Source organism: Gymnogyps californianus, chromosome 5 (assembly GCF_018139145.2).
Source record: "Gymnogyps californianus isolate 813 chromosome 5, ASM1813914v2, whole genome shotgun sequence".
Lineage (NCBI taxonomy): Eukaryota > Metazoa > Chordata > Aves > Accipitriformes > Cathartidae > Gymnogyps > Gymnogyps californianus.
Window position 1 is genome coordinate 14,502,990 of NC_059475.1, and position 25,736 is coordinate 14,528,725.

The 25,736-nt window shown below is 37.0% G+C and overlaps 1 protein-coding gene across 1 annotated transcript in view; it reads left to right on the plus strand.

The window, feature by feature from the left end:
• INSC (INSC spindle orientation adaptor protein) overlaps positions 1-19,064 on the plus strand; it is a 139,715-nt gene extending 120,651 nt beyond the window's left edge. The window contains exons 9-13 of the mRNA XM_050897501.1: positions 663-841; positions 13,023-13,089; positions 15,975-16,130; positions 16,800-16,876; positions 18,869-19,064. Of these exons, the coding sequence (XP_050753458.1) occupies positions 663-841; positions 13,023-13,089; positions 15,975-16,130; positions 16,800-16,876; positions 18,869-18,997 (608 nt within the window). The 3' untranslated portion in view covers positions 18,998-19,064. The remainder of the gene's footprint in view (positions 1-662; positions 842-13,022; positions 13,090-15,974; positions 16,131-16,799; positions 16,877-18,868) is intronic.
• The last annotated feature ends 6,672 nt before the right edge of the window (positions 19,065-25,736 follow it).

Consider the following 25,736-nt stretch of genomic DNA (forward strand, 5'->3'; position numbering starts at 1 on the left):
GGTGCTGCAGCGTGTCCAAAGCACAGCAATGAAGCTGGTGAAGGGTCTAGAGAACAAGTCTTATGAGGAGCGGCTGAGGGAACTGGGCTTGTTTAGCCTGGGGAAAAGGAGGCTCAGGGGAGACCTTATCGCTGTCTACAACTACCTGAAAGGAGGTTGTAGCAAGATGGGCGTTGGTCTCTTCTCCCAAGTAACACGCGATAGGACAAGAGGAAATGACCTCAATTTGCACCAGGGGAGGTTTAGATTGGATATTAGGAAAAAATTCTTCGCTGAAAGGGTTGTCAAGCATTGGAACAGGCTGCCCAGGGAAATGGTTGAGTCTCCATCTCTGGAGGTATTTAAAAGACGTATAGATGTGGCACTTAGGAACACAGTTTAGTGGTGGACTTGGCAGTGCTAGGTTAACGGTTGGACTCGATGATATAAAGGTCTTTTCCAACCTAAACAATTCTATGATTCTATGATATTATATAATTCACAGAATTAAGATGATTTTCTTTGTTTTGGTTTGGTTTTTATCTTGATGATTATGAACTTGGTCTCAGATACTGAGATTACTAATGCAAATTGCAGATGCTTAAATATTGCTTTGAAACACCTAACCATGTTTTTTGCAATGAAGGAATGACTTTTATTCAACTTATTTTCTGCATTCCCAGAACTGTGCCAAGAAGCCTCGTCCGGTGAAGTTTTCCTGCTGGCTTCAGCAGCTCTTGCCAATATTACTTTCTTTGATACCATGGCTTGTGAAATATTGCTCCAGTTAAATGCAATGAAGATTCTTCTAGCAGCATGTTCAGATAAACACATAGTGGATACTCCATATTCCCGAGATCAGGTGAGCAGTTTCTCAGCAAGATGCTGTCTGAGCACATTTGTGTAAAAGTCAACAGGTTTCAACTCTATTTCTGTTTTGACATAGTCAAACCTAAGTTGCTTTCATGTCTTCCATTCTTAGTTCTTTTCAATATATGGCTCTTTCTTTATCTGTTTCTGTTCCTTTTTATTATGAGCTTTATGAAATATGGCAGCTTTTAACATGATTTTGCAAAAGAAAAAAAAAAAAAGTTCCATATTTCTAAGATACCAGAATTTTTTTTTCATCATGAAGATGGCCAAACAGTGACACAGAGGCCCAGAGAGGCTGTGGAATCTCCATCTTTGGAGGTATTCAAAACTTGACTGGATAGAGCTTTGAGGCACATAAGATATATATGGAGACTGCAGCTAAATATACAATTGTCAGTTCAAAGATGAATTAGCTCCAAAAGCTGAATAAGAATCTGATCCTTAGTCCATTGACGTCGGTGGGCTTTGGATCAAGTCCTAACTGCATGGTAGATGGTTTGCAGGTTTTACTGGCAAATACTGCTGATGTACTTTTGCATTTCCCTTTCTTTTTTACCAGTTTTTTTAGTAAACAGAAAATTAAAGGTCTGTGCTAATGCACAGATTAAGTCAGAGGGAATTCTTTTGTTTCTCTCGGGTACTGCCATGCAATGGGGTGCTGCAGAGGCACTGCTTATTTGGCATCTCAGTGATTGATTTAGCCTCAGCAGAGTAACAAGTATGAGTCTTGAGGGTTTCAGTAGTTATTACTAAGGGATGCAGGTTGCTAGTCAGCTCTGTTAACCTACTTCTGTTTATGAGACATTGTGAATATAACTAAAAGTCCATAATTCAGGCCTCACAAGCCCATCCCCTTCCCACCTCTAAAGTAGCCAAAAGATGATTTATGGTAGACTTGGGATCTGCACTGCCACAGAAAACTCTGTGTACCTTTCAACAGGAGCCAGGCCATGGAAATCAAGGCACAAGGGACCTTAGAAACTGATTATTGGTGTTCTGGAGGGGTTACTAGGGCTGCTTTAGCTTATTTTAATAGCACTCAGTAGTTTTCCAGCTCAGGAGTGTTTATGAAAAGATGCAGTTAAGACATAATTACTACATTGCTCTTTGGGCAAAGTCAAGGACATCAGCTGTGGTGTTTGACATGGCTGTATACTATTATTACATACGTACAATTCTTCATGTTCTTTTTTTATTCCTCCTGTATGCTCTCATAGTTTTGATTTCCTTATTTATTTATGCCCTCATCTTAATTCTGCTGTCAGCTGTGAGTTTGCAGTTTGCTCTGTGGGTAGCATAGCAAGCCCCTTCTTTGTATGAGGAAGGCAGACATTTAAAGAAATATGTATGACTTTATTAGGTAACAGACTAGTTCCAGGCCTTTTGCAGCTTGCAGGACATCTCATTAGCTAGAGGAACAGAGAACTGAATGGCTTCCTTCCAAGAACTGAGGAGATTTCATCCCCAGTAACCCCTTACATTCCTTCTTGGAATGAAAAACTAGATCAGAAAGGTATGATGTTTTCTGTGGTGTGCTGCAGTAAGTTTCTGAGCTGACTCCTTGTTATTTCTGCAGCAATGGGGACTATAGAAACCTACCTTGTGTTCTTCTGTTACCGAGCACCTGATGTTCGGTGGAATCTGAGTGCTGCTCATCTTGTCTTTAAGAGCTGTCAGTGTTGCTAGTCAAGCAGTTTTGGTAATGCAACAGCCTTAAGAGAAGTCTTCCTTCGAATTCCTGAACAAATGTGTGTTTGAGTAGATTGCTTACTTTTCAAAAGGGCAGTCATTTCAGTGTTATATTTAGGGAGGAGGGAGGGTGTCTGCCAATTATGACAGTTTTATGGAATATTTTGCTTTTTAATTTGATCTGTGCCTAGTTGTTGCAATGAGGAAAACACACTCAGCTAGAGAGAAAAGCAACACTACAATACTATGTTTTATAAGGGTATTCTAAATTGCCATTTTGGCTTTTGAGAAATACACTTTAATTCCTTTTAGGTACATAGTGTAGTTACTAACTTTTCCCATTATATATATTATTATGTCCCAGCCAGTAGACATTTGCCTAAGGACACGTAGATTAAAGTTGAGTAGGTCTGGAAATTTTTTGATTCAAGGTTTTATTTTGGAATATGCAACCACTGTGGAATATGTTTTTGTGGACTAATGTCCATTCTGAATGATCAAGTCGTCCTGGCCAGTAAAATAGATGAATTAGAATTAAGCTATACTAAATGTTGAAACAATTAAACAAAGTAAGAATATGATTCATAGCAAATACAGCAAAATATGGTCTAATTATCATAAAATGTTATAAAAGAGCCCCTCAAACTTAAATGCCCTGTTTCTCATACAGAGCTTTAATTTAAGTAACTCAATTATCCTATAGAAAACTACTTAGTATTTCTAAATACATTACTACTTTAGGATTACTTCTGATTTAAGAAAATTGTAATTTGCTAAAATAGACTGAAGCATGCTCAATGTAAGCCAAAAATGGGAGAAAGATGGCTGAAATGCAAGAAAGGAACAGTGAGTTTTGTTTTCATTTGTGCCATTTTATCTCATCTTAAAGTCACAGTATGTCCTTCTATACAGCCTTTCTAAGGACAGCTAGCACTGATTAGTTATCAGCCTCTATGATGGTATAAATAAATAACATTCTGCCCAGGAGTCGGATGTCAGATGCATCGTGTGTTGCCTGCAGAAAGTATTTTCCTACTCAAGCACCTCTAAAAGTGTTCTGTCTTTTGACTTCTGAAAAGCTTTTGTGTGCAAATGATAACAAACTTTTCCTGCCTTCACTATCTGAAAACCAACCTCCTCCTTCTTTCATTTACCAGGCAGTGTTAGATTAGGTCAGGTAAGAAATCTAGAACTGAGTGCTGGACTTAATGATAAACAAGATAATCATTGTCCATTTTATAGAAGCGTGTATCACTTCTGTTACCAGCAGTATTACATTGAGATTGCTTAGCTTTATAACAAAGTACTTTGTATAAGAGTCGTCAGATAAAGCAATAATTTCCAGAAACCTTAGCCTCTAGTTTGGGGTCAAAATGGATATGAATGTGCCATGTTCTTTTTCTTGCTGCAGATACTTATTTTCTGGATAGCAGGTTTTTTACTTCAAAGGAGCATCAAAATATCCTTTCAGAAAGGTTCATGCCTAAATTCAGCAGTGTAATGTATACAGTCAGATGTCTTAATGGAGTTTAAGCACTGTTAGAAGAAGGGTTTAGCCAAAACCCTTATCATTCAGGGCCTTCTTGACTTTAACGATCATCTTAGACTCTACATAGAAAAATATGAAATATGTATGTTTGTGCACAGTATGTTTATGTATCATAAATTTTTTCTCTCTGCATTCCCACTTGTCTCTTCAGTGTTGCTAGTATTCTCACCTTACCTGTGAAGTTGTGGAGGTATAGTCTAACAGCTTCTGATCTTCTGTTATTCAGGCAGGCAAAGAATTAATGTGCAGTGAACACATCCATTTTAAAGTGGTTATTTCTAGGTCTAAAATCAGTGAATTATGTTTCAAAAAAGTTTGAGGTGGAGAAAGACTTTTAAGTTGGAAGGAGAAAATGGAAATAGTTGCTGCTTTTTTTCTGCTAAATTCTTTCCTGTTTTCTTGATGTTTGGGAGATGCTGCAGGCTCTGAAGCTGAGACCTTCTGTCTTGTTTAAGGTTTGAAACCCTTAATACTATTCTTCCTCTACGTTCCACATCCTTTTCTCTGCTCTTCCATTTTTTTCAGGGCATTTGCGTTTTCTTTTTGTTGCCTCTTCCCCCCTTTTTTCTCCTACATGAGAGATTGTAGGGTCAAAAGGAGAGCAGAGACAGCTTTTACTTCAACATAGAGAAGTTTTGATTTTAAACGTTGCCTAACACCCAGTGAAAGACTTTGAGAGCAATGTTTTTAACGAGAAGAATATTAACAGGTCTTTTAGACTTCTTTTGAAAATCCCTGCCTGGATGAAAGGAACTTGCAGTACTATTTCTCAATCTGAGTTTCTTGAATACTGGGGAATTTATTACTCCTTGCCGACTGCTTTTTGTTTCTGCTTGTTGTTATGAAGACTGTGGGATTCCTGACTGCATTTTGTTAAATTGCTGTCCAAATTTTCCCATATGTATGGAAGCTAGTATGGGCTAACAAGAACAGGGAGCTTGAAGCAGACTGAGCAGTGCAGCCCATGTTAGGTGCCTGGCTTCCTTACATCTGACAAGAAGTATTAGACAAAATCATTGCTGGTCAAGGGGAAGGCAGTTGATGAAAACTCTTTGTTTATGCTTTTTAAAGCTCACTTCTTGGACCAAAAGAAGTATGTAAGAGGGAGCTCCCTCTCCCAGTTGGATCAGAAGAGGAATACCCCTTCCACTGCTGAGCTGTCAGCTCGTCTTTCCCAGAGAAGAAATGCATGGGGTACCCTGGGACTCAATCACTTATGGCATGTTACACAAGCAGCCAGTGGCAGGGTTAGGCGCAAAGCTTGGTGGTCTGCCTCTGTCAGGTCTGACTTCAGTACACCTAACCTTCCTGTCTAGTTCTTGAAACTTATTTTCAAGATCAGCTGCAAGTAATATTTAACAGTCCCAAGTGGTTCGACTGCATGCTCACACATCTTTTCTGCAGTTCAACACACTTTTGTAGATTTACATACTGTGGGTAAAAATGCAACACAAAGGCTTTACGAAAGGACAACTAAGTCATAAAAGATCTCCGTTAATATCCAGCTCTGACGTTAGTATAATGATGACTAGATGTGTGGTTAGAATTGCCTTCCCTCTCAGTGCTCTGGCTGTGAACTGTGATTGGTAAACTATACACTAAAATTGTGTGATCTTTTCCAGTATTGACTAGATCACACTGAGAAAACATGTTTTCAGCTAATATAGCTAGAAAGAGAGGTGATAAAATACATAGTTAAGTTATTCAAAAAACCTTAAGAAATTAAACAAGAAACAAGACTGCCAGTAACAGATGCAAAAATGAAAATTAAGCCAAAAGTCACATGACTGTATCTGAACTTTAACCATGCCATTATATCATTGATATCCTAATTAGTTTTCTGTGTAAGACTGTAATCGCTTCCCTGATGTCCTTTCTTTCTTTTTAACTGGTTATCTCTGTCTTTGCACACACATTTGAACAATATAAAAATATAAGTAACAGTATTGCCTGGCATTATGTGATCAATGTTATGGATTGTTACATTTCAGAGGTCCAACACTGACTCTCTCTCTTAAACACTAAATTTTTTGAGACAAAATGCCTCTTTAGTTACAATTCTGCCTTTCACATTTAGATTTGATACAGGATAAGACAATGTGCTCCAACTTGCAAAGCAAGAGGTTCAGTTAGAAGAGTAAAATCTCAGCTCAGTTGAATAACTCTGCTATTCTTTGCTAGCTTAGTGTGGTGAGGTTTCTATTCCTGGGATCAATTCCTAATATTGCTGCTGCTCTGATTTTGAAGAAGCAATTTAACTTCTCTGCATTTTTGTTTAATCATCTGTAAAGTTGGGCAGACATTGCACTTACTCAGTGTAAAGTCTCTCCAGAGGAAACATGCTATGTCAGCACAATTCATTGCAGTTTTTATCTTCTGCCCTTGCCTGCCAGGTTCACAGTACAATCAGGCTGGTGCTGGGCTGTTTTCTGCAGAAACTGTAAACAAGAGACTTTGCTGCAGGCTGTACCAATCATAAAGCTGTAAGTCAGAGATGGTTCTGTATGCATTTTGCTGTGTTTGTCATCTTTTTGTCTTCAGTCCTTCAGGAAATGAGATAGCAGATTTCGAACAGCCTCTGAGTTTTGCCACTGATCTTTTTTTCCAAAACAGAATCACTGCCTAGGTGAAGGTTGTGATTTCAGTCCTGGTTCTGAGCAGGTGAGCTCATAAACAGTGTTTCTACAGATTACAGTCTCTTGTTTCTTTTTCCTCCTCAAGTAGAAAACTATTACCTTCTAGGAAGGCACCAGAAATGACTTCCTGACCAGTCTGCTTGAGTTAGTGGCAGTTGGACTAGTTCTCTGCACTTTCTGCCTCCTCTCAAATGGGAGTAATTAAGTTTCCTCCCACATACTCAAACCCTGATTCCAATTAGACTAGCTAGACAAGCAAAGTTGTTTCCTACAACTGTGCATTAGCTTAGGCCAAATTGTGCTCTGCTCTAGGGAGACCAGATGTCTTAGGTGTCTTTGGTTGATTGAGTCAGTTTCAAAATCTAAGAAGCTTTCTAATACCATGAAGGAAGTCTGAGGGATGATTATTTTTTTTTCCCCCGGATTTTCACTTGAAAGACAGAAAACTGTGGCCTCAGAAGTGAGAGAGAAGACACACTCTAGTTCCATCACTATTTTAGAGTTATATGACCTGGTTATTGGGACATGCCCATTCACCATGTGACCCATGCAGGACGCATTTCCTGTGTGCTGCTTTAAAACAAAAAATGTGAGAATCTGGTTATTCTGCCTATTCCTTAGCTAGATTAGTCAGCAATATGAAGTAAAGTAAATAAAAATGTAATAAAGACATCCTTCATTCCAAAGGGTAAGATTCCTTTAGTTTTAGTCTCTGCTGCTCTGCCTCAGCATTCCAAGATTATAGTTCCCTGACAGTCTCAGAGTAGACCTAGACTTCGGAAGCAGATCCTGTCTCTAACCGCTATTATTATTTTATGGGGATGTTTGCCTCTTCCAATCAGGTGGCAGAAAGACCTATTGTTCTGCTTATCTAGGTATATTTATTTCTCTGTTTTCAGGAAGAAAACTGAATTCCCAACCACAAAAATGGCTATTAGAAGCAATGGGAATTACGTTTTCTATTTTAAGCAATATAATGTCCCAGAAAAAATTTCTAGAGATTTCTTAGCAAAGTTTTTTCTCCCAATAAATAGTATGCTGAAAGGTTTTTCTACCTAGACTTGATGTAATGCCTGTTCTTGACGCCTGCTGTATGTACTCTTTTGCTGTCTCCCTGTGGATTGATCTTGAATCGTGAAGTTCAGATGTTTTTAATTTACATTCAGAAGCAAAGACTCCATCTTGCTTCTGATTAGTTGTCAGATGCCCCTTTGTTTCTGAAGATGGGCATCTGGAACTTTGCAGACACACTCTGATTTATCTTTATGTCATTTATTTGAATGAATTACAAAATACTCTTATAATATGTAGAAAAATTAATTTTACTTAGCGATGAATCAGCCTTAAAGGAGTAATTAACTAAGAGAATTAGCAATTCTGTATTGATCTACTTTTCCACTCAATTAAATTACTTGCTAATTCTCATTTTGAGCTTGTGTCTTTCTATTTATGTTGGGACTGTCAATAAAAGCTTACTGAAAAGTGTGCCTTTATTATCAATAAAGGTATATTAGCATCATATCTTCCACCTCTCTAGACACCTCCCCCTCCCCCACGTGAGGTCAGTGACCCTCAAATGTGGACGATATTGCCCCTTTAACAGGCTAAAATGTGTGCTTTCATCTTCCAAATCCTATTGCATCTTTCTTCTTGAGTAGCTGGTTTCACAATAATGAGAAACACTTTTAGATCATCTTAAATCTCCCATTAAGGGAAAGTTATCAAAGAAGCCTTCTGTTTCTTATGTGCTCTTTAGGTTTAAATCTCTTTGTTAACTAAAGCATTTGAGATTTATACTCTCAGTGTATGTATCTTAGTTTATAACAAAGCATTTTCATCTAGTTTTCACTTTTGCAACAAAGGTTCTGTACCTTTGTGCACTGGTTAATGAGCATGAGTCACCATTAGTTGTTTAGAAGGAAAAGTGTTATTATAGTGTTAGAGATTACATTTTTTTAGCAAGAGAACTTCCAAGCTGACTGTTGTTCTTCAAGAGGTTTTGAACAAAACTATTTTAAAGGTTCTTAATTAACCATGGTTTCTCAAATTTAAACCACTCTTGACAACTGAAATTCCTATGGTTCAGTGCAAAGCAGAATACAGAACTGAAAAGGAAGGTTCATCATTCATAAATTCAGTATGTGTGAAAGGCTGGGTGAGTGGAAGGAAACTATGTGGAACTAAAAACACTTTTCAAATTATAAAAATAGATTTTGTTTACTAGAGTAACCAACAAGATCAAAACTGCCAATTTTGTAATAATGGATGATATTGTAACTACAGAGAGGTATCTGTGTTTACTACCTGTTTACTTATTTTGCCTATAGAAATATAGATTTTTAGTTAGGTTTTAGATTAATTTCCAGGGCAACTGCGAGACTAGCAACATGATGCTGTACTGACATTTGAAAAGTATGAAATATCTCTATTATTTTTAAGTTTATTTATTAAATAGGGAAATTTTCCATGGACCTAAAGGGGAGCCCCCTCCCCCACAAATATTCCTGCATACTTAGTTCACCAACAAATCATTTAAAGGTGAACTTTCAAAGCTTCTTGATTTTGGGTATGGTTTTTTAAGCTCTGAAAGTTAACTACTTAGTCTCTTAGTCTTGTGAAAAATCTTACTAGTCCCAGTGAAACTATCTGCATGTTAATATTTTGATAAGTTGGTGCCTCTTCAAAAGGTGCTAAAACATGAGCTGATCTGAGAATTCTCTTCCTGGCATTTTGTGTTTTACTGTGTCTCACTACTACGTGGTTTAGGTGCGTAGTGCATAGCACATATTAACGGTAGGTGGTGAATGCAGGGATAAACCCCAGAGGCCTGTTCCTCTGGTTGTTTTTAGTAGTGTAAATCATATGACACTGACTTGAATAATTCAGCTTTCATCTGGTGGCAAACAAATGTATTAGTTCATTATTTGTTGATCAAGTCTATTTTTCTGTGGTTTTCATTACTACAGTGGTTTTAGGGCTGCCAGTTCCCACAGAGAAAGCTGCAGCTACCAGGTTTATCAGAGTCCTGCCATAGAGAAGCACCTGCAATTTTTGATGGATCTGGATAACAGACACCAGAGTGTGGACTAGCCTGGGTTAGTCTATTGGAGAGCTCTGCTAGAATACAGATACTGGAGATGCATGGATCAAGATCTAGCTCCAGAACAGATCTGCCTAGCAGACATACAGGTGCTGAGGCAGGGAATTATGCTGGGTGGGATCAGTTCTTGAAGCACATGGTTTCTAAGGCAGTCTACTATAACCCTGCATTAGGTTTGGCAATAGAATGTGAGGCAGATGTTTCATTAAAAAATTCCACATATGATGAAGCAACTTCTTTTTTTCCTCTGGAAAATCTCTGACAGTCTTTTCTTAATAGCACTTCTGCAGATCCCACATATCAAGATATCACTAGGGTACTGGAATTTGTGGGTGGCTTCAGCACATACTTTCTGCATGGTATGACAGCACTGGCAGATGATCAGAGCTCATGTGTCCTGTCTTCAGGATATTTTCTTTTTTATACTTTGAGCTGACTACAAGTTCATTGCATGGCTTAGGAATCCAGAAAAATTGCAAGGATCATAAATTGTCTCAGGTGCCAGTCCTTTATAATCTTGGAGTGTAATCTTTTACAAGAAATGTCTTGAACAATTAATGAAATTGATACTAAATATTGCAGTTGAACAGTAGAGATTCCATGTTAAGTATTTTCAAGTCTTTCAATTCTTTCAAAATTATTTCAATTCTGAAAGAGGTTTTGGTATCTATTTTTTTCCAGTAATTTTCATCTATTTTCCTGGTGGAAATGAGGCTTAGGCAGTCACTTTTATCTGTATCAGTTTGTGTGCTCCATGTCTCACAATAACATCTGAACTGGTTTGCGGATTCAACAGGACTTCACAGTTATTTTTGAGAGGCGGCCTAAGGCTTTATGAAATTTGGAGCCAGATTATGGGAAAAGAGAGGCTAAGATAAAGACTGCAGTGTGAGCCTAGGTATCATTAGACAAAAAAAATCTACAGTGGAAGAGATGCCATTGGAAAAGTTCTGTTTATGGTTTTTGATCAACTCTAAATCCAAAAGAAATGAGACTTCATTAATATCAGAGCTCATGGAAGTGTTGCTTTTCAAAGCAAATTGAGTCTACATTTAAGTTTGTGTTTTTCTCTAGAGAGTTCATCTTCAGTATTAAACTTCCTTGAACTTTGGTCTGTATTACAGAGAAAATCTTCGTGTAAGCTGCATGTATACTGAATTTTAAAATAGGAAAGTATAAGGGAAATATAGCATTTAAAGTCAACTCTATTCAGCTTGCCTGTTATGTGTTTACATTATGCTATTTCATGTTACATTGTTTACATTACAGGAAAAAGTGACTTTTTTGGGGAAAGAAAAATCTATCTATATGGAGTGAGCTAATCTATAGTTTAACTGCCTTTCAAGTCCTACTAAGATTTTAAGATAATATAGGTAGTACTTGACGGTTATTGATGATAAGGGTCTTTTATAAACCCCTCTGGAGAAGGTTACAAATAAACCCGTTAGGCTAGTTCATAAATACATTGCAAAATATAGGGGGCCACATAATCAATGCAAAGGAAGTATAGATATAACCTCAAACAATTTTTGGTGTCCAAAGATACACACAAAATATTTTTATGTATGAAAATACTTATTAGACAAAATTACTTGAAGCAGTTGAATAATTGGCATGTATTCAAATTGTGGTTAACTGAATTCTTCATCTGTGGATTAGAGAGCAACATGGGGTACAGGTTCTGCACAGAGGAAGCAATTTTCATTAACAGGATATAATTTAGAATGAGAAAACATACACACTCTGCCTGAAACACAGTTAATAATTAATATGGAATAAATACATAGACGTATACTAAGTTACCATATTTCTATCTGTCACTCTGTAGAGTTTCAGCAACTCATTTGCATCCTAAGTAAGTATATTTATTCAGAGAGATGACACTGTAACAGTACCTTTAAAAGCGGAAGACCTTTATGTCACAGCATCGAGAATGAGTCATCCTTGTTATTAAAATGGCAAAGTGAGATCAGAATGGTGATTTGATCTCATGCCTACTTACATCTAAGAAGTTTGCTTGTTTGTGAACTGACACTGTACCATTAAAACACTGATAACCAGTTCTCAAATTGATCATTATTTTTGAGGCTGATCAGTTTTTCTCAACTAGAATAGAGAAAATTAAAACTTCTTAAGAAAGTATATTATTTCCATTTTGTATTCTAATGATCTATAACATTTATTATTTGGTCTCTCATATGCTGTTAATATTGAGACATGTTTGCATGCAGAAAGCAAGTTATTTGAAGGATAAAGTAAAAAAGAATATCTTGCAGGATGTATGAGAGAAAGTATATGATATCAATGCAGGGAATGGGTGATTGAAAGCCAACAGCTCCACATGATTCAGTCTCTGTCAATGGCTTGCTGCATCACTTTAAGCAAGCTGAGTTGCACCTAATCTTGAAAACAGTTAGTGCTATTTTGGATAAGAAATTCTGTAAATCAGGATCTCAAAATGTGCTTCTGTTGGTACAAAACCTAATCTTGGCCTTAGATCAGGAAAGGTATAAACGGATTTTTAAATCCAGCTCATTTTGGGACAGTGCTTTGACACTCACACAACTTATGGCTTCAATAAAACTGAAAAGTATTCCTTAAATACTCCCTTGAATCAAGACTCAAAACTCCAAATCTGTTGCGAGGATTTCTCAACATTTCAGCTGAACCCGGAAGCAGAAAGGCAGCAATAATTTAGCGCTACTGAACGTATGCTGTGTGCTGGTTCTTAGCCTTCACTGTGAGCTCTGCCTGAGCTGGAATGTGACTACAGGATTGGTTCCTGAGGGCAGGCAGCTCCTGGCTGAATTCTTTGTAGGACTCCAGGTTTTTTTCTGTTGGTTGTTTTTTATAAATTTTTATCTTCCTCTTTCTACCAATTTGACCACTGACATTTGGACTGAACAAATCTGCTGCATAGATCTCTATATGACAGACTTTTATGCATGAGTATAGGAGCATAAGAAAAAGAGGTTTTACTTTTCTTGTTGTCTGGATTTCAGTTAGCAGCCTTATGTAAGATAAAGACCCCTGAGAAATCACAAAGGTGGGAATAGACTGTTCAGCTACAAGAATGCTTTTTAATTTTATTGGGTTTGCCATATTTCTGCCATACTAATTTTATAAACCACAGTGCTATTTAATATTACTGAATTGTAGGGCTACACTTCATATTTCCTTCTCTTTTTAATAAAAGGTGGTAACAATATTGGCAAACATGTCTGTCTTGGACCAGTGTGCTTCAGAAATCATTCAAGGAAATGGTATGTATTTTAGCTGAATTATATTCTATATTTGTTTGTGGAGAATGTGGGTAGATGGGAAAGTAGTGGTTACAAGGTAAAGGAGAAAGGCTTCACTAATAATACTTCCTTTTGCATCCTATCCCTGCTGAATATTGCACATTACTGCAGGGTGCAAAATGAGTCCTTGGGATGGTTCTATGCAACTGAAATAAATTACCACTGCTTTAGAAAACTTTGCATGTATGACCATATTGCTGATGTTCTGTGTGTGTGTGACTTATTCATAGATACAAAGCAAGGTAGTACAAAGTGTTTCAACAACCTTTATTCTGGTAATTACATTGCATTAGGTGGCAATTCTTACACATTGAAAGACATCTTCTGATACTGAGCCATGCATACCTGCATTTTGTGTCACTTTTTCACAGGTATTCAGAAGTATTATAAATTTTGAAGCATTATGTTTTTGTTACTATACAGCAGTTGCCAGTTTTTTTCCACACTTCTTTAAATATCATACTATGAGAAATTAATTATATTGAAAAAACCCTAGGTGTTATAGGCCCACCAGAAGTCTGAGAAGTTAGGTTAATAATTCTGTGAATAAGGATACAGGAAGACATAACTGCCTTATTTATACACCTACCAGCAAATTCATGGCCAAGCAATATAGTAAGACAACTTTTTTTTGTGTGTGTGGGAGATATTAAATTACAGTGAAGCTTCACACATATTGCTTTTTCTCTCCTAGGAATATCCCTTCCACACTTTTTAATTAAGGTTTGGATAGGAATGGTTTGATTTTGGATCCATTTGAATCTAAGACATGACTGATTGCAGGTGGAAGAAGGGGTTTCAGAAAGCATCTACATAGAAGCGGGACTTGAAATAGAATTGGCCAATTCCTATGTAATATTGGATTTAGATGTTTCTTGCATTTCAGTGGAAAATTTGAGCTCTGTGCACACAAACATGATTGGCAAGGATCAGGCACAACTGATTTGCTTGATGTGATTCATGTGTGCACAGAGGTAGTGTGCATTTGATGTCCTTGCTAAGGTGGGTAGGTGTTGCAGTTTGAGACCAAATGACAATGTGGAGGTTGAATGGATCTGGATACTGAAGCAATTTAATCACAGATATATGCAATTTTACAAATTACCTGACTTCCCTGTCCCATGCAGAAGACAGTGCAGTGAGGGGGAGGAGCAAGGCAGGTTAGCATGGTGGTTTCTTATATGACCTCCTTGTTGCATGGGAGGGATGGGGCAGTCACAGAGAGAGTTGGTCAGGTCCACGTGGTTGTTCCTGCCATGCTCCTGGTCCAAGCTCCCTGTATTCCTGGTGGTTGGAGAGGTGGTCCTGGACCTCTTGGTGCAGACACATGGGGCTTCCCTACCCAGAGTCTTTTCTAGAAGCTCTTGGTAAGACCCTGACATTTCCCAGGACCCTAGGTGTCTGTAATTATGGGATTGGGTAGAGAATACCCTGTTGGTGATTTGTCTGTTTGACTTGTGCTGTTGTTTTCTGACTTGCTGCTGTTAGCACTGACAATCCAGATATGCCCTGGAAGCTTTTGCACTCCTTTATGATTAACAGATTTGTTACGTAGTTTGGCTATCTGTTTCCTTGAGCATACCAAAACCTGTTTTGTTGTTTGGGACAGATGTTTGATCATATTTCATCTATTTCTACTACAGCAGAAACTTGATCGAAGTTCATGAAATTACACTAACAGTTATGCCAACTAGGCCTAACTCATGCTAGATACTGCAGTAGGTGGAGATGTACATGTGGATTGTCAAGCACAATGTGATGAAGTAAAGTTTGTGTGTACATTCTGTAATGGAATTTCACACAGAACAGTTTGCCCCCAGGCTTTTGAGAAGGATTGACGCTCATCTTGTGTATAAAGGCTTTTCGTGTCTGCCTAATGTTGTAATAATCAGGTGTTGGTCAGAAGCCAGATTCACAAACTGAGAAGGGTCTTTGAATCCTGGAGAGTTTAGATACGTTTTCTTCTCAACTTGACTTTTTTGTATGTTGCTTATTATCTAGCTGCATGATTCTGATGCTAATTCTTTTAATTATTTATGCAAATGTTCTAACAGTTAAAATCCTCTGATGCTACCTGAAGTAATCTGAATGCCTAATAGCATATGGAGTCTAATAGCACATAATTTTCCTTACATTTAAAATAATCTAGGAAATAGAAATCAGTATAGTCTCATCTGTTTTTGTGCTGCTACAGTAAGAATATCAGCTCCTACAGGCAACAATAAGTTAATGAAACCATTTAGACATGGATGATGTTGTCTCTTCTGAAGTAAAGAGTTAGTCACACAGTAAACTTCAAAAGGCAGAATTTCATCATTTCCCTCATTAAAGGATTCCCCATTCTAAAATACCCTTAAACAGTTTGAGATGGGAACTTTTAAAGGCTTGCTTAAAAATACATAAGCTGAAAAAAAAAAGTTTTACTTTCCTTTAATTCAAAGCAAAACTTCATGTAGAGACCTCAAATATGTCCCTACAGGTTTTTAGGTTAGTGATTACCTCCAAGTTAGTTTAAAAGCAAATGAAGAATTGCATTTAGTTTGACTGAAATAAATTTGTGAAATCTAAAATACCAACTTGTAGAGGAGTCAAGAAGTTGGAGGAGGGAAAAGTTAGTGCATTTTCTAGTTCCAGAAGTTCTCTAGCTTCCTAGTGAAGACAAACTTATGCACAGATCAGATATGCCTGAATGCTGATAGCCAAATTGCAGTCCACATTTATGCATTCTTCATGCCCTATTTGGGCAGTGATTGGTCTGTATTTACCTAGCTTGCTTTTTCCCTTTACTTTTTTGGACTGAGTTTTTTGTTGGAGAGAGGATAACAATAGTTCTTACATCCTTCTAGGTGTTCAACTTTTAATGGAAATGCTCTTTGAAAGATCATCTTCAGGAAATTCAGCAGAAATTGCTGCTTGTGAGCGCGTCCAACAGAAATCTGCAGTTACGCTAGCACGACTCAGCCGAGATCCTGAAGTGGCAGATGCAGCCGTAAAACTCAGCTGTAAGGATGTATCACTAGTTTAATGGCAGACTGAAAAAGAGGGAGGAACTGCCAGTCATGGAGAAGCTCTTTTTAATTTTTAGCCTCGCTTGGTACACTTTATGGAATAGGTTCCCTATACAGTCTGTCCAGAGAGTGACTGAGGAGATTGTGCTAAATGAACCTCTGGCTCATTTCCCAGAGGAACCTGAGGTGCAGCGTCCACTCAACACATAGCTGTGGCAGACTGTGCCAACTGACAGTGCTGCCTCCTCCATTCCTTTATTTAAACCCTTGTGCAGGATCTGTCAGTGGACATAAAACTTGGACCCCTGCAGGTTCAGATGTGATGAATCTAACAGGAAGGAACGTGTTCTTTTAGCTGGAGTTTTTTAAGGGCGTGTGGGAGGATTGATAGGGAAGAAATGGAGGTCACAATTTCCACTCTGAAACAGCAATAGCGGGTAAAAACAATGCATTTGTTTGTTTATGCTTTACAACTATTAATTATGACTGCTCTGAACTGGATAGCTCCATGGACAGTCCCTTAAGTATTTGTATATCATCTTTGCATTAGAGATCATATCTACTAAGGAAGATAAATACGAAACATTTGAAAAAAGACCCCGTCTCAAAATAAGGAGTTTGTTTTTCTAAATTATTTCTCCTGATACTCTTTTGTGCATTTAGGTATTCCTCGCCTAATTAAACTTTGCAGATCACCAACCGAAAGAAATAACAGTGATTCTGTTTTAGTGGCATGTCTGGTAGGTACATTTTAATCTTTCTTTCATGCTTATTCTGAAAAATGCAGAAAACCCAGCCCTTTAGATTTCAAAATGCATAAGTATTGCAGGAATGTTTTAAATTCATGCCAGCGTCTCCTGCTTTTCACCTTAAGCATAATCCTGTATAGTGTCAATTATTTATCCTCTGATTGAAGATTTAAGCACTTAAGGAAATATGGCTTCATCTTCACATTGTCGAGCACTAAAAAATTTCACTGGAACGCTTCAGAATTTAAGGTTTCAGTAATTCTTAAATTCCATCCTCCGATGATACTACGTTTGCTGAAATGAGCCTTGAATCACAGGGGTAGCATCCCTTTATGAGCACACACACATATGTATGGAAATATTTACGCAAAGTGGCCAAAGAGAGGAAAGGAGATTTCTTGCTTTCACTGCAATCCATTTTTTTCTATCTGAGTCTCCAAGACAATACAGTGTCCATCCAAGGAGTGGCCAACAGGAAGTTAACACTTTCTCTGCTTAGGAGAAAGATCCCAGCTGCTGGTCCTGCACTGCATGGACTGTGAGCCCCAGCCAACTGTCGGAGTTGAGTAATTTCAGCTAGCATTCTGTGAAAGGAAAGTGCTCTGGGGACATGGGTGATCTAGGGTTAGGAGATAGGTTTTGATGAATGAAGACTGAAGAATATTGTTTGACAGTGCTTTTTAGTATTAATGTTATTTTAAATGTAAAAGCAAAAAAGTAAAACTTGGTTATTGCAGCTTTGATTAACAGCTAGCTTTGTACCAGCACATGAGAAGTTTTGTTCGTTTAAGCAAGACTCATTCAGGATGAAGAGAGTATGAATGTGAGCATAAGAAATGCTATGGTTATTCTTCATATATGCCGAGAAGGCTTGTTAATCCTGTATGGCTAGAGCAGAGGCCACAGAGTGATGGCAGCAAACCAGACTGATTTTTCTGTCTCATTGAAGTTGTTGCTGCACATTCCTTGAATTCATGCCTATCGCTTGGGATGTTACCTGCCTGTCTCAGCAATTCTGCTTCTCCTGATATTTTAGTAACTGCCTGATGACACTTTCTGATAAACATGTGGCAAAAATATTGTCCTTGAGACATAAGCTGCTTCAGGCTCTGATAGGTATTGTCACTAAAGTCTGAGGGCTTGTACTGTTTGGTATTTTTAGCTTTGTTGTTTACTTTTTGTATACTTTGAAGCAGGCGATTAACACTTGTGTTAGTGCTGCATTGACAAACAGCACAGAGATAAGCTGATCACAACTATCAGACCTTACTAATAGAAGACAATTCTTCTTGAGGAAAGCCAGCCTGCTTTCCAGTTGCATCTGTTGTGTCAGGTTGATAGAAGGTATGTAATTGTTGCATATTTTTCTCCAGTGAGAAAAACAAGTAACTTTTTAGAAGGGAAGAGTTTATGAAATAATAGTAACATCAATGCAATTTGTATTGTGCAGCCTCATAATCAGAATAACTGGCAGTTTTATTTGTTCCCAAATGGTTTTAAATGTACGGCTTCTTTCTACTACACTAGTATCTAAAAGATTTCTTGTTATGGGCATTGCATAAAACTTCAGTAGCAGAGGTTTTCTGAATCAGATGGCTTATAGTTCTCATAAATAAGACAAAAGTTGAGAGAAGAATTGAGATAAAAAGAGGCAGTGTGAGATGTGCAGCAGATCAGAGATAGGTTTACAATCAAAGTGCTCTGACTCTCACCTCTGTGTTCTTTAACACCACGCTGTCCCTGCTGCTCAGGTCTAAGACTAATGTGCTGAAAAAGAATTGTCATTTAATAGCTGCGTTTGAGGGGAGATTCATCTGACAGATGAAGACAGTAACGAGAGATTAGCCAGGTAGAAGAGTCCATAGACCTGCACAGTTCAGTTTCGAGTCTTGGCTATTATTTAGAGATAGTTATAATGGATTCCTACAATGAAGACTTGTCAAACCTTAACAGTATTACAATTGTGTCGTTTTGTTTTTCTAGGCAGCCTTACGGAGACTGGCAGTTATGAGTCCTGATGGACTTGAAGATTCAGATTTTCAGCAGCTAGTAAAGCCCAGACTTGTGGATTCCTTTCTGCTATGCACAAATATGGAAGAGAGCTTTGTATAAATGTGAGCCAAAAACCTTTGAAAACTAATCAACATGATAGGTATACAGTAAGATAATACATACACAATTTTATTTAGTTTTAGTCCTATTGTTATTTATGACTTATTTATTTTAAAACCATGAACATGTGGTTTGTAGGACCAAAGAAACAGAATGAGCAAACTTGTTTCAGTGGTTTGCAAAGGTAATTTTTTATTTTATTTTCCTGCCAAGGCACATCAACAGACCTTATCACTGCGATCTAACAGAATGTTGTTGTCTTGTTTAATATAGTTGAATCAAGGTAACAAAGCCAAGAATTTGGTGCTCGGATGTTAAATGTTTCTAATAATGTTTTATTGCTGATATTTTTCTACAGTTAGAACATTTTGCAGTTTTTTTAAGAAATGCTTTAGTCTCATGCATTTGCTGCATTAGAAGAAAAATAATCCTTAAAGCTGCAAGTATATACTTTCAAATGAAAGGGATGTTACAGTCTGAGTCCAGTTCTTAACTGTTGTTAGTTTTTAATAGAATTATGAAAATACATAGCTGTGATTAGCTGAGAAATTTTTTCAGAAAATTTCAAATACTGGCTTGGAATGATATTAGAGCACATTCTTACACTGTATAAAGATGTGCTCCATTAGAGCATACACACTTGCAGACAACTCTTTTATTTACATTTACTGAAATTTCCTAAAGAAATTGAGAGAATTCTAGAAAACTCTTCATGAAATCAAACACAATGTCATCAATGTGAAGCCATCCACATAAGATTTAAGATCATTACATACTGATAATTTTCCCTCCTTTCCAAGCCTTACAGGAACTGGAAGTGAGCATGTCCAGCCATGTTTTTAATATTCAAGCTACTACTTTTGTGAAAAGTTGTGCATGCATACACTAAATAATCAGAACAGATAAATTAATTGTAACGTGAATTTCCATTTTTCTGTTTTTCTAACTAGTCCTGTATTTCTAAAACTGTGAAATGGGGCTTTCAGGAGCTCTTGGAGTTGACAAAAGGAGATTTTACCAAGTGATAACAACATAAAGAATAAAGTTGATTTTTAAGTAGCTTTATTTTTTCCATGAACATTCCTCTTAAAATTTGCCTTTTTCTTTTCGTCAAGAAACCATATAAATTTAAAATTACTCAACCAGCAATATCTTGAGAGTGTTTTTCCCCCCAACTTCTCACAAAGCACTCTGTAGATTATGAAAGAATATGTACTTTTTTCTTGATGGCTTGCAACTATTGCTCTGGATCATTTTATGATCGGCAACTTTAGGGTACTAGGACATCTGCCAAAAAAGTAAGTACATTTCTTCTTTACTGTACTTACTTTGTAGATATGTTAAGCAACTTAATTCATTAATGTTTATTTAGTATTATGTGGTGTTTAGATGAAAGGCACCAGGAAATTGCTAAGCTGTGATTGCCTTCCGCATTTTCTGTCTGAGAAATCTGTCCTGCTTCAAGGAGTGATACATGGTGCCTACTTTTTTCTCCCCTTGATTATATGAGTTAAGAAGTCTCTGCCTTAACATTTCTTCCTTGTGATCTCTTCATTTAACTATGAGCTCTATCTTGACTGATGTTTTAAAACATTGGAAAACATACAATGACCTCTGTCATAAGCAACTACTTAAAGATAAGCATTGAATCAGATGTTTCACAGATGTAATTCTCTGTGTAAGAGCAGAGATGAATTCTGCTTTGTTTGCTTACTTTGAGACAGCTCCTTAAACTTCTGAGATTGTTAAGATGTACGGTACTGTAGAACTTTAAAAATATTATACAAGTGATGGACTTTAACACTTTCCTCACTGAGCAGAAATTCATGTATGAACCATGGATGCTTTAAATGATGAAATCAACATTCTTGGTATAAACAATGAACTCATAAATCTCATAAAAAATGAACTCAATAAGGTCACGTTGCTATCACACTGATAGTGTGATAATCCCTAATAGAATAAAACACATCAAATTCTGTTGTAAATGTGCTGTACCAAACCTCGTTCTGTCAGCTGCAACTAACACCAGAGATATGAGTTTGTAGATGGGGTAGGGTTTATCCCATATTAGGTAAAGTTAAAATCTCATTTAAAAAAAATGTCCAAACATGTAAAGTGAACTGAAGTAGCTATTAAGAAAATGCCATTATGACCCATAATGTTTTAAAGCCATTTCTAACAGGTCAATCAAATATTCAGTGAGCAGGCCAGTAGCAATGAATGAGTCTAATTTGCTCTCAGATACAATAATGTGAATCCACATCAATTGATTTTACTACAGATACTCTCAATCTGTAAACATGTGGCCATAATTCTAGGCCCATACTTTCCATTTACATGTGTTCGTATTATGAATGTGGCTGTTTACAGAAACAAAATACATTTAGGCGGATCTCAAATTTGTAGTAGAAAAATATATCTTGAAAGAGCAATTCAGACCTGTTATCGCCTCAGTGTCATCAAAACCATTTTTGCTAAGTCTGAATTTTTCACCTAAAATTGTGCACTTTATTTTTGTATATGCTAAAGTTTATGAGAAAATAAACATACCTCTTCCTTTCCTCTTAATTAACTTGGAAATAAAAAGTAATTAAAAATACTGAACTATTATTTTCTCATTACTTCTGAATGAATTCTGGATTAAAAATGTTTGCTTTGAAAGTGACTTTCAAGTTTTTAAACTAAAAAAAAGGAACAGTTTAAGCCAGAATAAACGTTTGATTTCAATGTAGCATGAAACAACATATTTCATATCAAAAGATTTTCTCTAAAACACGTATTTTGGTGGATCAATCTTTGGACTCCCTGTGCATATACATATACAGTTAGTAGAGTGAGGTAGAGAGTATGTGTAATATATTTACATATCAATTCATATATGTGGACTCATTGACCTATAGAGACTGCATGTAGGTTAGATATTAGCTTAATCATTCTGGAAACTGAATGTTATGCTTCTCAGAAATGTTGTAGTTTCATTTAAATTTTTCTGAACATTTTAGATTTTGTAGACAAACGTGCAGTGAACTGCAGGATTCTTTGTAACTTTGATTTATATTCCAGTGACTTTGGACAATGTGTTCAAATATCAGCTTCAGTTTGAACCGTTTACAGATATTCGGGGCCCAGATGTTTCATTCATAGAATAAATTTTTTTTCTCCGTTTATTGTGTGTTTGGTACATGAATCATTTATGTAGAATGTTAGTTGTCTGACCTGTTCTGTTTAAGGGATAAGATAATGTCTTGGTAAATTGGACGTCTTACCGATTTTTTAGGCTTGCCTGTTGGTATCCAAAAGACAGAACTTGGTCTGTAGGGTGTCATGTTGCCTTAGTACAAGACTGATTCTGGTATCTCATATGGCTTGTTCCAAATATGTATGTTGACCGTCTCCTTTTAAATAACAGCAATGAACAGTCAAAATAACATTGTCTTTTGTATTTTGAGAAATCTGCTTTGATTTTCAGTTTGAATTTATATTAAATTTAATGTATTTAAAGTAACACTCTAGACACTGTAAATTATTCACTAGTGTTCTCATTTTTAAGGGGAGGGAGGGAAGATGGCATTGCACATTGGAAGATAGGTCTAGAGTAAATTTGTTCATTTGAGTTGGAAGTGCTTAGCTGGTGGGGAGGTGGGTGAATAGTTTCAGTCCTTGACAGGCTAAAGAACCAGGAACAAGGAAAACACGGGGTCACCTATTTTAGATACTTATATGCTTTGCAGAGATCCTTATCTCTAGTTTCTAGTTTGCTCTTGGGTCTGCATTTCTCTTTCTCTAGCTGTGACAAATTTCTTCCTCTTGGGAGTGTTATTTGTATAATTGCTAGTTATCTGAGTAGAAGAGAGTTAAATTCCAAGGTCTGGTCCTGCTAATTATTATATTGATAAGGTTTTTGCTGAGAAACTAAGTAACAAAAATAGCTTCTTAAATAAATGTACTCTAGATCACCTAGAACAAAAAGAAATGTTTATTGTCCCCACAACAGGGGGAAGAACCAGCATATTCTCCAGAAAACTTGAGAGAAAACATATGTGTAATAGTCTGCTTCCAGGTACTGGTATTTTTACAAGCAGACTTGATAACTAAGAGTTTATGAATTGATCAGTCCCCTGCCAAATAATCACTGAATCAAAGTAATAAAGGAAAACCACTAGACCTACAGACAAAACACTGGGAAATCAAAGATTTTTCTCTTTCCTTTTCAACAGCCAATCAGTAACTTTTTGTTTTAATAAAAAAATATCCTTACAAATTAGTGATTTCAAAAGTTTAGCCCATCTTCAGGGATGGATAAACAGGGAAGTGACTAAATACTGTGAAGCACAGCCCACCATTTACATGAGTGTCTCATCCTTAAAAGGACACAAACTTTGTGGAATGAGATAGATTAGTTATTGGTTTACAATATCTGGAGTAGAAGAAATCTATCATGTGCTTTAGGGGGCAATTCTCATCTGTTTTGAAGTTCAATTCTGTAAGTATAGCCCAGACCAGTAATTTAGGTACTTTCTGTAGACCACAGAAAGAAGTGGGCAATTCTTCCTCTTTGAGGATGACTGCCCAAGACAGAGAGTATACATAATGCCATGGAGCTGCCTTTTTTACCCAGTGGCTATGGAAAAAAGTGCTGATGATTTGTTTGGAGGAGATGTCTAAACACCTCAACATCTAACTATTAGTTCAGATCATGTGAGATGAATTCCAGACTCAGTCTGGAGACAAAAGGAAGGCACTTTTTCAGCTGGGGTTTCACGTGCTGTGTATGTATCAAATACAATTCCCATCAAAACAGAAATTTTTGCAACATCAGACTTTCCCTTTGAAATTACCAACTGAGACATTATTTTCTTGTTTGGTATGCACTAGATGATGACTCCTGTTTGCCAGTGTTGTAAAACAAGGAATAGCTGGACCAACTCATCAAACTCAGAATATTATACCAGATTATACATTTCTTATTAGAGAAAAATCTCTTGCATTTAAAGAGAGGGAGAAAGAAAACAGGTCACAGGACACTAAGTCAGAATGGTCTCCAAAGTGAGCTATCCTGGACAAAATATGAAATACCATTGAGCTAATAAATAGCATTGCACATGTCAGGAAAGGTACTGCTCACCAGAAAACAAACAAACAAACACCCCCCCCCCTCAAACCCAGTATCCCTTCTTTCCCAAACAGTAATAAGCTGAGCTCTAAGGAGAAAAAATTCCTCTTACATTTCCGACTTTGTTTTAGAATGGTCTTGTAATGTTATTATCTTGTCTTTACCTGTCAAGTTGTCTTCTTTGGCTTCACTTGTATTAAAGATCTCATGATAATTACTGTTACATTAATAATTTTTTTTCCTTGAACTCAAAACGTTTAGCTCTAAATGTGGTATTAGATAAATAAGAGATGAAAAAATGAAAAATGGATGCTGAACAGATACAAAGCTGAAACTTGAAAAACTTGAAGAGATTTCTCTCTGGAAATGCGTTCCTGCATAAAAACATATTAAAACAAGGGTTTGATTAAACAGCTTCTTAATGAAGTAGATAACTGAAAAATTGTGTGAGGATGTTCCTCTTCGAAGTCATGAAAAATTGTGTTATGGTTATAGACAAATCTGATATTTCCAGCTCTTAAAGACTCAAGAGAACTTCACAAATGGTGTGGTTTGGGGTTTTTCACTTAGCTGTTTGAGACAATGAGGTGAGGCTTTTATAAATTAATACCACAGGATAAATACAGATGCATCTTAAAACCAATATCCATTAATGTGCCATTTCACAGACACCATCACTTTACAGTAGGCCAGAGATACAGAAGCTCTTGGATATACTTTTGCCAGACTGCAATAAATTTCTTTACCCCTTTTTCCCCACATGATTAGGGGAAAGAATAGAGGCAACAGCATTTCAATAGCTATAGAGGACTTTGTCAACATTTGTATTCTGAATTTTTGCACTTGGCCAGACAGCTACCAGGCTTGGACCACAGGATAACAGTAAGAAAGGACCCTTCATTACAAGGCAGAGTCTGATACCTAGCAGCACCATGGGTCACACACTGATTAATGAGGACTGTTTCTAGGTGGTTCAGGCCATCCTATTGGAAGCCACGCTGGCATGTTATAAGCATAAATGGAAGTTGCTTACTATCAAGGCTATTGCTAAATTCTTGCATGGAAGTCTCTGCTGCTGTGCTTACTGTGGCTTAAGCACTGAGCTAGCAAACCTTAGTAACACTTTCTTGAATCAAGAATATGCTTTCCATCAACGCTGCAGATGATGATATATGTGTGGTGGTTCACAACTCTGTTCCTTTCTAATTTTCTCTATGCCTTTCCACCTGGTGTGAACTGATTAATGCTTGCCTTTAGAGTGAATCACAGCTGAAGGATTTGCATGGCCCAATATAAGGGAAAGCAACTGAAAATCAAACCCAACATCTGTGAACCCCAAGACAGTGACATGTTTTACAATGTGTTTTCTTGTGCTGTCTCATTGCTCTGTTACATCTGCATCAAGGCAATCTGTTGGTCTAGCACCTTGGCTAAAACGTTGTCTGTTTTCTCATTTGCACAGTAATCACCATCTGACAAATATTTCTCCTCAAATACTCAAATCTTATTTATTTTTCCCTTTTGAAAGCATTTTACTTAGAATAGTTACCAAAACACTGGGCAGCACGCTCGGATGGAATTTCTGGATTCTGCTGCAGAGATCAGAAGAATGTGCATGATTTG